Source organism: Cervus elaphus, chromosome 12 (genome assembly GCF_910594005.1).
Source record: "Cervus elaphus chromosome 12, mCerEla1.1, whole genome shotgun sequence".
NCBI classification, from domain to species: Eukaryota; Metazoa; Chordata; class Mammalia; order Artiodactyla; family Cervidae; genus Cervus; species Cervus elaphus.
The window spans coordinates 46157589-46173494 of NC_057826.1; the positions used below are offsets into that span (position 1 = coordinate 46157589).

Here is a 15906-nt window from a genome sequence, read left to right on the forward strand (position 1 = left end):
TGAAGTCTTGGACTCTTACTTTGAAAACTCTTTCATTTGACTCTGCTGCATCTTAAGTCCTTTATTCAGTCCAATAGCCATTTGAGTACCTACCGTGTCCCAGGCCTTTTCCGGTAGCAGCAACACAGTTTTGAAGAAAACTTCCCACATCCCTGTCCTCATGGAGCTTTTATTTTAGTGGATAGAGACAAACATTCAAATATATTGAGTGATGATAAGTGACATGTACAAGAACAGAGCAGAATAACAAGGCAGCAGGGGACAATCTGATAGGGGCCATGAGAGGGAGTGACTGCTATTTTATAGAAGGTGATCAGCAAAGTCCTTTTGGACAACATGACATTTGAATTGTCCTACAGGGTGGGAGAGGGAGCCATGTAGATATACGGAAGACAAGCATTCGAGGCAGAGGGAACAGCAGATATTCCAGGATCACACTTGACTGCTCCAGGGAGGCCAGTATGCTCACAGAGCAGTGAGTGAGGGGGACAGGGTGGTAGGAAATAAGGTCGGAGAGCCCATCTCCCTGTATTCCCTCCTCATCCCGTTAAGTACTACACCCTCCCCAGTGCTTCTTGCATCCCATCTCTCAGCCCCAGTCTGAGTTCAAGCCTTTACCATCCTTGCTTTGTTCACCTGACAACAGCAGGCGCAACACTTCACGCACTGCAGGTGCTCCATCAGGGTTTGATGATGACATGTGTGAGTTACCTTCTCCAGAACATGTTATCTTGACCGGTCCCTCATCAAGTACCCAATGGAATTTGTGTCTCTGAATGTGCTTTCTTTTAGCATTACATCCTCTGGGCTGAAACTTTCTTGTAAAGGGAAATGAAGTTATGATCACACACGGATGACAGATTAAACCACTTTTTTTATTATAAGCTTATCTGGCACAAAATTCACTGAAGATACACTTCACTTTTACACAAGCCTGTAAACAGAAAAATACATTGACACACAAGAAAGTTTATGTTGGTGCTTCAAAGTAAATTTAGACAAATGATTTCCAAAGAGTATACAGGTTGTTGATGTCAATAACTGAAAATGGCTCTTGTGTGTGCACTGTATCATGCATATATTTCATTGTGTATTAAGGCCAATAGAATCTGTACGAATTGCTCGTTTGGTTCCTGATAGGCTGACACAATACAGATATTGTTTTCTTTTTCACTATACAAGTAAATCATATAAAACGTCCCCTGGTACATAGCTATAAAATTATTTCCTCCACTTAAGTCTTACAGCAATTTTACAAGGCACTGATTATGATGAGGACCCTGTCTTTGAAATATGTGGATCTTTTATCACTAGGATACACAATCAAATGCATAGGACTCAGTGACTTCTTGGTATTTTAAAAAGTCTAAATTTTCAGGATAGAAATATGTAAGATCTTAGAAAGCACAACTAAGTTTCTTAAGCAGGTGGTTGAAGGGCAGTGGCAAAAAAAAAAAAACCAGGACAGATGGTCCATAAAAAGCCGTTTGAAAATTATCATATACAAGTAGTTATTTTTCATCATAGTTGTATTTTTCTAATTACAGTTATGCCATCACAAAATACATTTATTTTTATTCTTTATTTAAATTATAATGAGTGGTATTTCTTCCTAAATAGCCATTAAGTTCTTTGGAAATTTTAATCTACTTAAACTACTTTAATAAATAAGAATTTTCCCCTTTGATTTTTATAAACAACTGCCATGAAGCATATTTTGAAACACACCTTTAATTTGGTAAAAAAGACACTTTGGCAGTGTGGAAGAGTACGTGACCTTGGCAAGATCCAGCAAGTACAGTAAATACCCATGATCTCAGTGAAAACTACAGGCTATAGAATATTTTGTTTTTCTATTTTGAAACAGAATACGAATGTAATTGCTTAAATACCAACATTCATCTTCCACCAAACAGTATAAACAGACATGTTATGTAATTATAAACTAATTCCTTCAATTCCACCCATATAAAAACAAAACAAGTTTCAAAGATCAACAAGATAGATCCTGATGGTGAAAAAAAAATGATGAGTCATTCATAAGCTAATTGAAACTGCAGCCTGAGGATGCCAGACCAACATTATAAATATGAGAAAAAGAAGCTAAATATTTGCTTATCACAAATAACTTCAACATAAGCACCAGCTCTGTTCAGATAGGGCCAGCACATAGGCCAAGTATAAATGCACAGATCACTGTGAACTAAAGGCATAAAAATCTAATTCCCTGACCCTTCAATCAACCTTTCAGAGCAAAGGGAATCGAGCGGGGAGCCGGAAGTCCCCACTTCAGTCGCTTACAGAACACTAGACCATCCCAGTCCTTACTCTCAAGACCCTTCCCACCAAAAATAGCCACAGTGAGCATGAAATTGATCAATCCAGTTTATCCAGGGCCAATCATTTGTCCTATATTCATTTTAAAGAGAATGCTTACATAAATTATACTCAAGACATTGAACCATCATTTGTGTATATTCTTATTTAACATTTAAATTGTTTAGATGACATTTTAGAAAGTCCCCTGTGGTACAAGAAGGGTCTTAAATCTGCGTTAAAGACTGCGTAAAAGACCTTCTAAGATCTCAAAGGTGAGACTCTGGGCCTATCTATGGTAAAGCAGGGATGGTATCTTCAGTCATTCTACATAATAAATGCGCTGTTCTGTGGCTACAAAATCCTGAATCCTTGAATGATCTACTGCCATGAGGCTAATGTCTTATAAGGCACTTTTGGCTATGTGAGATATTTTGCCTAACTCTCAGGCTGAATCTTAAAGAATATTTACAAAGCTGCAGCAAAGTAATTTTAAAACAGGATGCTTTACTGATAGGTTTAATTGGGATGGTGAGAAGCAGTTTGTACGCAAGGCCTGTTTGTCTCTCTCTGAGTCATGTATCACCATAGGGAAGGTCACAGACATGGGCCCCTTGAATGGCTGTTCAGCTCACTAGCCCCTTCAACAGCCACATGACCCCTTCTCCTTTTCTTCATTCAGCTGATCTGCAGAGGTGTGACCGTTGGAACGCACCACGCCTTCAGGAATCCAGGACTTGTCCACACACCGTTCCATTCGCTTCATTATCAGGTCCAGGAGCGTCTCAATTGCTTGGTTTATGTTTGTCCCATTGGCAGCACTAGTTTCAAAGTAGGGGACTCTGAAAGACAGCAACAACTTGGGTTACAGTGTGTGGAGGGAAAGGTCAGTGACCTTTGCCCTTGAAAATTCAACTGAGAAAATCAGAAGAATATAAATATATAAGACAAGAAAGGCATTTCACCATATTAAAAAGTAAAATAATAACTGACACTGCATTCCTAACAGAGATGTAAAACTTCTGGGAGTTTTAATCCCCATTTCACAAATGATGAAACTATAGCTCAGAAAGATGAAGTAATGTGCCTAATATCATAATGCTAGAAAGGGGTGGAATCAGGATTTGAATCCACAGCTGTTCAAGTGTAACCAACTCAACCATAGGCTCTACTGGTTCCAAATTTACATAATGTTGTATGAAGTTCTCTAAAACAGAGAACTCTCGCTTGCTGTCAATGGGGAAAAAAAAAAATACAAGCCGACATGAGACATCAGAGGTCCCTGGCTGTATTTGTCAAAGGCTTGGCCCCATGTCAGCTCCAGGCAGTATTCCTGGACCACATCCTTGAAGACAAGACATTCGGAATTCTACAGCACTTCAGGGTTCCTCAAGCATATCAATCTTAAGCATGTTTATTTTGTTATCCCAGGACCTGAGATTAGGTATAATTCTTTAGTAACTCACAAAGCATCATCTATAAGGTTATTTTTCACATGTTCTTAAGACATCACCAGTCTTCTTGCGGTGGTCACCCTTCATACTTGATCTTTGCAAGTGCATTAATCAATTACCTGCCAAAGTCTTCCTCCTTCTTAATAAAGTCATGAAAATAATGATACAATTATATGTTCTTCAAACTGTTGACTTCATTCCCACCACTTAGTAAGGAGTCTGACCAAAAATACTCTTAGATGTAAAAACTACATTAGATTAGTTTTTACATTAGGTGTAAAAACTACAAAAGAAAGTTGTTTGGCCCCTTCAAGAGTCCTGCAATTGAATTCAGTAAAATATTCCTTACATTCATAAATATCTTAACATCCATCTCTATTACTCTTCCTGAAGAAGGTCTTTGTTTTCCTGGGTTCTCATAGCATGTTAACACTACATCAATGACTCTGATTACAATTCCAGTAGTTCTTGCATTACTTCCTGACCAGGAGCAGCTTCCACAGGAGAGCTTTAACAGAGTTGTTTTAACCTTCTCGGTGCTTTGACAGATATCTTCAGAACTGTTCTGCTTCCTAAGAAGCACAATGGGGCTACATGTGGAGGCATGGAAGGTTATCTGTCCATTATGATTCCTCAAGATGCTGCTTGTTATCTGCTTGCTTCCTACAGAAACTAACAGGCCTTGCAACTGGACTCTGTATTCTCTCCTGTTGGAGTATAACTCATAAAAACTGCTTGAGGAACCATCACTTCATTTGAACATTTATCCATCTATCTGTGAGGTATGATGGACATAGTTGTTCCACTGATTCTACCATGCCCATGTTCATAGCCCTTCATATGCTGACTCTAAAATACCTTAATCAGGTGCTTTCCTGGTGGCCCAGTGGCTAAGAATATGCCTGCCAAGGCAGGGGACATGGGTTCAATTCCTGATCCAAGAGGATCCCGCATGCCAAGGAGCAACTAAGCCCATGTGCCACAACTACTTAAACCCTGATGCCCTAGAGCCTGTGTGCTCAACAGGAGAAGCCACTGCAACGAGAAGCGCGTGCGCCACAACTGGGGGGCAGCCCCCACTCACTGCATCCGGAGAAAGCCTGTGTACAGCACCAAAGACCCAGCACAGCCATAAATAAATAAATCTTTTTTAAAATAAAGTAAAATATCTTCATCAGAGAAGGTCTCACTGGCCAAATTACATCATCTTAGTGATTTTTAAACCTCTTGCCTGGCTATCTCTTTGGTTACTGTCGGTCTTTTTTTTTTTCCCCTACATCTTCATCTGGTGCCTTATTCACAAAATGAAGGAAATGCATTTTTCCCATCCCCCTGGTCACATGTAGTATTCCTCTACCAAGTCTGAAGAAGACATTCTTTGTGGAAACTCAATAAATACTTATTTATCAACTACCTATGTTACTGAGCTAAGTCCCAGGGACACTTTTTGATGCTGCCATTCTTACATGAACTGAATTTTAGATTAAGAATTCTCAAAATTTAAACACTTAGATTTTCTCCATCATGCTCTTCTCAGTTACACCCAAGGAGAATCATTTAATGTCTAAGAATATTGCTTATACTTAAGGAGAAGGCTTGATCATTCTATCACCATTCAGAAAGCCATTGTTTCATGAAAAAGCAACTGAAAAATTCATCTCTCCCTATGAGAATAATGGGTTGAAATTGGAAATACAAAAATAAAAAAGCAATTGAGCAGAAAACTTTCTTGTAAATGCTGGTTACAATGGTTCACATCTCATTTTTAACATTTCCTCAAAGTCCATCATATATATCTTTCCAACTATAGAGTCCTCAGCCTCACTGAATTCCTCAACAGGATTCTCTCCATTAAGCTATTTCTGTTTTTCATAGTTTCTTCCATCTCAGCTCCTAATATCCCATAATCATTTAAAGGCATAAATGAAAAAAATTACAAATAAAAAAAAAATTACAAATAGTCTAAAAATGATAAAACCTATACATGAGGACTTCCCTGGTGGCTCAGATGGTAAAGAATCTGCCTGCAATGCAGGAGACCAGGGTTTGATCCCTGGGTCAGGAAGATCCCCTGGAGAAGGGAATGGCTACCCAGTTAAAACTACGTTTTTTCCAGTAGTCATGTATGGATGTGAAAGTTGGACCATAAAAAGGGCTGAGCGCCCAAGAATTGACGCTTTTGAACTGTGGTGCTGGAGAAGACTCTTGAGGGTCCCTTGGACAGCAAGGAGATTGAACCAGTCAATCCTAAAGGAATTGAATATTCATTGAAAGGACTGGTGCTGAAGCTGAAACTCCAATACTTTGGCCACCTGATGCAAAGAGCTGACTCTTTGGAAAAGATCCTGATGCTAGGAAAGAGTGAGACCAAGAGAAGGGGCTGACAGAGGAAGAGATGGTTGGATGGCATCACTGACTCAATGGACAAGAATTTGGGCAAACTCTGGGAGATAGTGAAGGACATGGAAGACTGGCATACTACAGATCATGGGGTCACAAAAAGTCGGACATGACTTAGCAACTGAACAACAACACCAACTCCAGTATTCTTGCCTGGAGAATTCCATGCACAGAGGTGCCCAGTGGGCTACAGTACATGGGGTCGCAAAGAGTCAGACACTTAAAGACAGTCTGGACAATGGTTAACAACCATAACTTCTGAAGTCAGGTTGCCTGGATTCAAATCCTATTACAACTCCATACTAACTGTTTAGCACTGGCAAACTATAAACATCTGTGCCTCAGTTGCTTTATCCATAAAACCAGAAAATATCATGATCTTCCTATGAAGGATTAACTGAGTTAACATCTAAAGGACTTAGATTGGAGTCTGACACATAAGAAATGTGTTATTTCTGACAAATGTGTCATTAATAAACATTTTCTATTTCAAACACAGTAATGGGTTACAAAAGTTTGTTTTTAACTTTGTTGTTTAAAACTCAGAACATATAGAATCACTGAATTGTGGAAAATCACAGCTCCAAGAGACCTTAGCAAGATTTTAAACATTAACATTAACTAGCCCACAAAAATTGATTCAATCCACTATGAAGCTGATCTATAGTCTTGCCCTAAATTCTGGTAGTCTGAATTATGCTTCCCTACATTAGAGATGGCTCACTCAGATCTGCCCTAGCCAATGTGTTTCATGCTCCAAAGCATTTGTTTCCCTCCAGTTCTTGTCAAACCATACTTACTACCATTCCTTACTACCACAAGTGATCATCACTAAATGCTGAGAGAAAACAGATCTTACTTTACTGATTAATACCATAAAGAAGGTTGAGTGCTGAAGAACTGATGATTTTGAACCGTGGTGTGGGAGAAGACTCTTGAGAGGCCCTTGGACTGCAAGGAGATCAAACCAGTCAATCAATCCTAAAGGAGATCAGTCCTGAATAGTCACTGGAAGGACTGAGGCTGAAGCTGAAGCTCCAGTACTTTGGCCACCTGATGCAGAAAGCCGACTCATTGGAAAAGACCCTGATGCTGGGAAAGATTGAAGGCAGGAGGAGAAGGGAACGACAGAGGACAAGATGGTTGGATGGCATCACCGACTCAATGTACATGAGTTTGAATAAGCTGCAGTCCACGGGGTCGCAAAGAGTTGGACACAACTGAGCAACTGAACAACAACAAATGACAGACGCTTCTAGCAGATCTATGAGCTATTCTCTAATGCTTACTAACTTAAGTAAATACTTACTTGGTAGAATTTCAGGGTATATGAGTGAAAGTATACATTTTGAAGTCACTCATATTAAAAGAGGTACAATATTAAGAAGATATACAGTTTTAACACCAAATTCTACTAACAAACTAAAAATTAAAAGTGTATTTTCTGACCATTTGTGAACCTCCAGGTGATGTGACCAGGAGTCAGGTTAACAACCTTAAAATCTTCAGACTAATTATTCAGAGTTTTCTAAGCAACTGAGGTAATGCAGTTTTTATTCCTATAGGAATAAATGAATACTAGAGATCACTCCTTGCCACCCTCAGCTCTTTGAGCTGCCAGACAAAAAGTAAACTAAATGAGATGGACAACAAAGACCCTGAATTAAGACTTTCTTTCTATCATAAAATGATGTCTCTGGGAATTCCCTGGCAGTCCAGTGGTTGGGACTCTGTGCTTTCACTGCTGAGGGCGTGAGTTCAATCCCTGATCAAGGAACTAAAATCCTCCAAGCTATGTGGTGTGACCAAACAAACAAACAAAAAAATGATGCCCTGTGCTCACATTTGAAAATTGGACTGCTCAGCTTGTCCTAAGGGCATAGAAATTCTAGTATAAAGTCAGTCATATTTTTATGCCCATATCTTCTTGATGTTCACTTTTAGAAGATACTTGGGCTACTTTATCCAAACAGTTCTCTGTATTTGCAAAGAGGTATAACAGTGCTTCATTGAGTCTTAATAAAGAAGCAATAAGATAATACAGGTAAGGGGCTTAACACAAGCTTAGCATCCGGCAAGTGCTCAATCAATATTCATCCAATGGGATTCTCTTGTTCTCTAAAAATAATGTTCTGCTTTTCCTAAAACTTTCCAGGCAAAAATTTAGCAATCTTAGCTTAAATTCCGGAGAAGGCAGTGGCAACCCACTCCAGTACTCTTGCCTGGAAAATCCCATGGACGGAGGAGCCTGGTAGGCTGCAGTCCATGGGGTCGCGAAGAATCGGACACGACTGAGCAACGTCACTTTCACTTTTCACTTTCATGCATTGGAGAAGGAAATGGCAACCCACTCCAGTGTTCTTGCCTGGAGAATCCCAGGGACGGCGGAGCCTGGTGGGCTGCCGTCTATGAGGTCGCACAGAGTCCGACACGACTGAAGCGACTTAGCAGCAGCAGCAGCAGCAGCAGCTTAAATTCAAGTGGATCAACTGCCCCACTTTCAAGCCATAGAGATAGGTGCATTGTTCCTTCTTTCCACATGATGGTGCTAGTGCAGAACAACTAGGAAGCAGTTCGTCAAACCTTCAGAAAAAATTCTGTGCAGCTAACTGATATCAATCCATAAATGTGCACTAAATGGATTTTGGAACACTTGCAGAACACCAATTTTGATGTACTTTTAATAAATAGATAAATCACAAATTTTTTAGTTTAAGAAAATGAGGGGGACATAATCATTTGCAGTTTTTCACCGAGATACCTGTATCCAGCTCATGTCATAATTTAGGATCCAATTTTCAGCTGTTTTCTCTTCTCTTACTTATTTCTACAAAACTAGAATATCCCGGATCCCAGTTAGAGGTTCCCAGGAATGAAAAGCAAGTGTATTTGGTGATTCTATGCAATGGTTTTAGATATTTGGCTCACATGTGTATCCACAAATTATGGAGGAATTTTTCACTAAAGTAAAAAGCGAGTCTCACTATTTTTTATAGCCTGTTGGCTGCTAAATGAACAAGCATTTAGAGGAAAGGGTGAGGCATAAGCTGTTTCACCCTGGGAGAGAGTGCCAAATGAAATCCAGATCATCTTCTGAGTTCTGTGGGGCTCTGGAAATCAGTCTTGTCTGCTTAGCTGCAGCTTATGTGTGTGGTTTTAAAATGTGCCCAATGATAAGTCATTATTTATTTCTTGAATAAAGAGAAAATATCATCAAGTTTTCAAAGAATCAAAGTACCAGAGATCAAGCTAGTCATACATTTCATCTAGTTCAGACTAGATGAAACACTGAGTGCCGCGTGCTGAGCTGAACCACTGGGAATACCAGAAACGGTCTGTGCTCATATTATTAACATTGTAAATAAAAGTTTTTAACACATCCTCCATTCCAGAAACTCCTGAGCACCTTTCCCATTAGCCAGTAGTCTCCAGTTGGGAGGTAGGGGGGCAGAGTTTTCTTCTATTTGCTGTCCCTCAGAACAGATCCTAAAAGTCCTCATCATCATAAGAAAAAAAAAAAATTTCTAACTACAGGGGACTCTCCTGGCAGCACTGTGGTTAAGACTCCATGCTTCCACAGCAGGGTGTCCAGTTTCTGCCCCTCCTCTGGAAACTAAGAGCCCAAATGCCTTGAGGTTCAGCAAAAGAGAAAAAAAGAAAAAAAAAAAAAAACTGTAATTGCGCCAGTGATGGATGTTAACTAAACTTATTGTGGTGATCATTTCACAATGTATACATAAATCAAATCATTAAGTCATATACCTAAAACTAATACAGTGTTAAATGACCGTTTTATCTCATTCTGTGAAAATTTACTGCTTATTTCTTTGCACAGCACATGTGATATACATACATTCAATTATCATACTTTCATCATATTCATTATGTCCTCTATTTCCCTTAACCCTGAATCAAGAACAAAAGGCTTATATTGACTAACAACTAACTTCTGTGAGTAAAGAAGAGGGTAGAAGGACACTTAGATGCAACCATTTTCACTTACAATGAAGTCTTTGCCTACAAGCTTATGGTTCGTGCTCGCTTGGTAACAATCTGTGTCCCTGCCCCATCTATAGCACAGCTGATATCATTAACTGTGTAAGAGAAAAAATCTTCCTGGACTTAGCATGGATTTTCCAGTGATCAGTCAGTGAGCACATGTCCCTCCCCAAACGTGGCACAAGTAGACACCTGCTTCATATTCTGTTGCACCATCATTTTGTCCAGATTTGTGGGCAAGGAAAATATCTGCTGGCATGCACAGCTCATGGTAACCTGACACCTACACGGGTGCTTCTCAAAGTGCTATCCTCAGTCACTAGTAGCAGCAACATCTAGGAATCAGCTAGAAATGTAAACTGTGGGGCCTTCATCCCAGTCCCACTAAATGAGAAATTCAGTGGGACCCAGAGTTCAGGTGATGCTGGGGCACACTTAAGTCTGAGATCTAACAGTACCATCTAAAAGAGGAATGTTGCCAATATGCTTTCTGCTTTTTCTTCTAACATATTTGTCACTGACTTTGCAGATATTTTTTAAAGTGTTTCAGCAACAATGTGAATATCATGGTTTTGACTGGTAGAAGTAAAAATCTGAATAACCCTCTGTTTTGCTCTCTTCTCTGATTTCATTGTCAATATTATTCAATATTGGAAAGCATTATTTTGTAGTTGTTCTAAAAAAGCTGGTTTATGGGCCACATTGCTTTGTTGTATTAGGAAGTGACCTAAGAGCTTCATGTTACAATTTAAACAAATGTTATAGCAAAAAAAAAAAAAAGGTGGGGGGGAGGGGATTAGGGGTGAAGGGATTCTTAGCCTACTAAAAATAAATTTTCGAATATTCATCATCATGCATCCAATTCACCCTTTCTATTTTGGGCTGCTGCATGAAGTCCTCATTTTCAAGTTTACTTGTCCCAGCAGACACACATTTATATTCCTTATTTGCACTGCAGCATGTTTTTATTAGGTTTGCAAAGTTTTTCTGAGACATAGTCTTTCATTCTTAAATACATGTATATTTCAGAGAGCCACTTGTGAACCAATGATCCATTCTTATGAACTGAGGATAGATGGTAATGCAACAGTAACAAAACCCACAAATTTATCAGATAACATACAAATGATGTGAAGATATCCCATAAACTACTGTTTTCTGATTGTTAGCACATAGATGGATTAACCAACATAGTCTTTTAGTGCATGTGCAACCAATGAAAATATTACAACTATTAAAAATGAAAAAAAAAGATTTCTGTGAAAATAATCATTAAACTTAAATGTCAAATCTTTCCAATCCATGTGAACCCAATTACTCCTTTACACCTTCCTCTGAAACTCCCAACAGCCTACAGAACTCTATTTTATGCTTCTTAAATCCTAAGGGAAGTCTGCTTCCATCCCTTCCCATCTTCAATAACCTCCACTATCTTATCTGCTAATCTCTCCTCTGCCCATTTTAACCCAGTTCAGAAACTTCACACTGAGCCTCTCTTATGAAATACTGCCCAGATCTTCTGAGCTGAGCACTGAGGAGAGGCGGCCCCTTTTGTACCCAGAGTCTCCATATAGTCAGAAGGTAACGGCAGGCTCTCCAATACTGGGCAGGATGTGGAATCCTGAGAATGGGCACAGAGGAAACAAGCAAAGGGCAGGTAAAGCCCAGAGAAGGAATGAGTTAATCCAGACCCCCCACAACACTTGACAATATAATTGTTGGGTCTAGCTAACTTTCCTAGCTGCCCTATTTTTTTTTTTTTTTGTCTTTGCAGACACACTTCTCAAAAGCATGGTCTAGCTGGGTTCACAGCTTCCATTGCTTCATCACTTACTTCCTCCTCACCCCATTGCAACACAGCCCCCAGCTTCAACACTTCAGAATCCACCATGGTATCTGATCCCTCTTTCCTTCCACTACTTTACAAAAGTGACTATCAAGATAGAAGTGGGCATATCAGGTGATCAGAATCGCCTGCGGGGCTTGGTCAGCCCCCACTTCAAAATCACCTCAGTCAGAGGTTCTCAAGCTCTGCTCCAAAAATCACATGGAGAGACTTCCCTGGTGGTTCAATGGTTAAGAATTCACCTGCCAATGCCAACCCAGGGATGTGGGTTCAATCCCTGGTCTAAGAAGATAGCACATGCTACGGGGCAACTAAGCCCAAGTGCCACAACTACTGGGCCCATGTGCCACAACTACTGAAGCCTGTGAACCTACAGCCCGTACTCCCAGACAAGAGAGGACACCGTAATGAGAAGCCTGTGCACCGCAACTAGAGAGTAGCTCCTACTTGCTGCAACTAGAGACAGCCCACACACTGCAACTAGAGAAAGCCCACACACTGCAACTAGAGAGGACACAGTGCAGCCAAAAATTAAATTAATTAAAAACAAATAAATAAATAAAAGTCAGTGGGGCCATTGCTTTAAAAAAAAAAAAAAATCACATGGAGAGCTTTTAAAAGACACCAGTGCCCAGCCCCACTCTCCATCTGTGGTAGCTTTATGATCCGTCAGCTTGTCTAGATTGAACAACACTTCCCAGAACTCCCTCTGCAGTGAAGGCGGACCACAGACAGATGCAGGGGGGAGATGCAGGGCAGAAGTGAAGCAGCAGCCATTCTGTAGCTCTCACATTTTGTCACTTATCTGCTGGCTCATCTCAGTGGCACAAACCAGCAACCAGACCTGTCTCCCTTTCCACCTTCCCCTAGATTCTCCTTTGGCTTCTCCAGCTCCTGGGCCAGGTGTGTTTGTGTTTAGCCCTGTGCAAAGAGCATTGGCTTCTGGTGGACACCCACACCATTGGTCAGAAGCAACAGGAACTGACACAGCTTCAGTCCATGGTCATGGTCCCAGCTGGTTCTGGCTCTCCACCAATTCAAATCCACCTTCCCTTCTGAGTGCCCGTCCTGAGGGCTTCAGCATCAGACACACAGCAACCCTCCACAGGGACTGCCCAGAAGCTCTCCACTCCATCCTCCCCGTCACCCCAGACTGACCTGGGGAAGTACTCACAACAGCAGTCCCTGTTCAAAGCCCTCACCAACTTCCTGAGCCCCTACAGATCAAGTCTACTCTTCTTCCCTAGTATTCAAATCTCTCCAGACTCTTGGTTCCTTCCTGCCCAGTCAACCTATCCTTCCACTCCCTCTCCAGTGTGAACCCCATCCTTGAGTGCTTTCTGAACTCCATCAGCCCAAAATAGAGAAAGGCAGGGTTCACACGATAAAAAGGCAAAGTCCCTCCTATAGCTTCCTTGGATTTGTCTAACAACGAGGCCACTAGGCAGTAACACCCTCTATACACAGTACACCACCCACACCACCCTTCTCTATTCCTTTCTCTTTCTCCCTCTCTCGCCTTCCTTCTCTACCCTACTTGCTGTCTCCCACTAATAATAAGAGTAATTATTACATGCACATTTGCATTCTCATTATATTGGAGGAAGAAAGTACAGCACAAATTGCTTTGTAGTACTTTATTGAGCAGTGGCTGACCCCTTCTTTCATGTCCATTAAAGCTGCTGCTACTATGATCCTATCCCGTGAGCTCAAGGAGGAAGACAGTATTTAGCTGACTCTCCACCACAAAAATGGGGCTTCCCTGGTGGCTCAGTGGTAAAGAATTCCCGCAGTACAGGAGACACGGGTTCAATCCCTGGGTCAGGAAGATTCCCTGGAGGAGGGCATGGCCACTCAATCCAGTATCCTTGCCCCAGAGAATCCCACAGACAGAGAAGCCTGGAGGGCTACAATCCATGGGGCCTTCAAGTCAGACACGACTGAAGTGATTAAGCACACACCACAAGAAAAACACAGCTTAAACCAAAGGAGATCTTCACACTCCTCCACCAGCATAGGTATTTCAAGGCCAATAAGGCCTTCTTATATCCTGGAACTTGCCGAAGCAGAATATGGACTGGGCTTTGGATTTTCCTCACTGAATAAATATACAGACTTTCCTTATCCTGGGCATCTTGTACCTGCATCTTGGAAAGGAGGCCTTACACAGTTAGGGTGTTTGCCCTTGAAGCTGTCTTTTCTTCAAACACCAAGAGACTGAGAAAATGGTACTGAAGCACTGAATGAAGGCCCTCACCAATGGCTTTTTCTATGGTTCCCAAATCATGTAATACTAATACGCAAAGGAGGTGTTTGACACCTTCCCCCAAGGTCTACATCCCTCTCAGTTTTTTGCTCTTGCCCTTTTTGTTACCGATTCACATGCAAATGCTTGCATCAGAAATTTGTGCTGTATACTCCTCCCCAAAAATACTCACCCGTATTTCTCTGCAAGTCCTCTGGCTTCTTCCTCTTTTACTACTCTTTGGTCTTCCAGATCACTCTTATTTCCACATAACACTATATCTGGGTTTTCACAATATGCATGCATTTGTAGCTGGCCTATCAGTAGAAGAAGATAAGAAAATTTGTTATAGATAAGTAATATAAGTCTATGATCAGTGGAGAATATATGCAAAACTGCTTTAAATCTGTAAACGGATATACAGATATAAGGAACTACATAATTCTCTATAATGCTTTCAAAACACCAATACCCTAAGCTATAAAACTAAATGGATGGGGCAGAGATGTAAAACTAACGCTGTCCTTATGCACATACTCCAGCTTATTTATATTGGAGAGGAATGGGAGAATTTGTTATCCCTCCAAAACTTACGTACACGTACACACACACACACACATACACACACCCCACGTAGCTGTCTTCTTTATGAAGATCCTTTGGGGGAAAAAAAAAAAAAAACACTTGGAGGATTTCCTAGTGCTCATGACTAACCTTAAAGCTCTGTTTTTCATATATTTTCTCTCCACAGTAGTCACATTTTAAAAATGAATTGTCTTTCTGTAAACCTATTTCTATCTGAAATATTTTTCACATTTTTCTATTATCCTAAGGCAGAATCACCCTGTGTATTTAACTTACATGCAGAGTACATCATGAGAAACACTGGGCTGGAAGAAGCACAAGATGGAATCAAGATTGCCAGGAGAAATATCAATAACCTCAGATATGCAGATGACACCACCCTTATGGCAGAAAGCAAAGAAGAACTAAAGAGCCTCTTGATGAAAGTGAAAGAGGAGAGTGAAAATGTTGGCTTAAACCTCAACATTCAGAAAACTAAGATCATGGCATCCAGTCCCATCACTTCATGGCAAATAGATGGGGAACCAGTGGAAACAGTGTCAGACTTTATTTTTTTGGGCTCCAAAATCACTGCAGATGGTGATTGCAGCCATGAAATTAAAAGACGCTTACTCCTTAGAAGAAAAGTTATGACCAACCTAGACAGCATATTAAAAAGCAGAGACGTTACTTTGCCAACAAAGGTCCGTTTAGTCAAGACTATGGTTTTTCCAGTGGTCATGTATGGATGTGAGAGTTGGACTGTGAAGAAAGCTGAGCGCCGAAGAATTGATGCTTTTGAACTGTGGTGTTGGAGAAGACTCTTGAGAGTCCCTTGGACTGCAAGGAGATCCAACCAGTCCATCCTAAAGGAGATCAGTCCTGGGTGTTCATTGGAAGGACTGATGCTGAAGGTGAAACTCCAATACTTTGGCCACCCCATGTGAAGAGTTGCCTCATTGGAAAAGACCCTGAGGCTGGGAGGGATTGGGGGTAGGAGGAGAAGGGGACGACAGAGCATGAGATGGCTGGATGGCATCACTGACTCGATGGACATGAGTTTGAGTAAACTCCGGGAGTTG

The 15906-nt window shown here is 40.8% G+C and overlaps 1 protein-coding gene across 10 annotated transcripts in view; it reads right to left on the reverse strand.

Annotated features, from left to right (window-relative positions):
* Window positions 1-854: 854 nt before the first annotated feature.
* RAB27A (RAB27A, member RAS oncogene family) overlaps window positions 855-15906 on the reverse strand; it is an 85613-nt gene continuing 70561 nt past the window's right edge. For all 10 annotated transcript variants that reach the window (XM_043921152.1, XM_043921154.1, XM_043921159.1 and 7 more), the window contains 2 exons: window positions 14454-14577; window positions 855-3158 (listed from right to left, as the gene is read on the reverse strand). In XM_043921152.1, the coding sequence (XP_043777087.1) occupies window positions 2960-3158; window positions 14454-14577 (323 nt within the window). In that variant the 3' untranslated portion in view covers window positions 855-2959. The remainder of the gene's footprint in view (window positions 3159-14453; window positions 14578-15906) is intronic.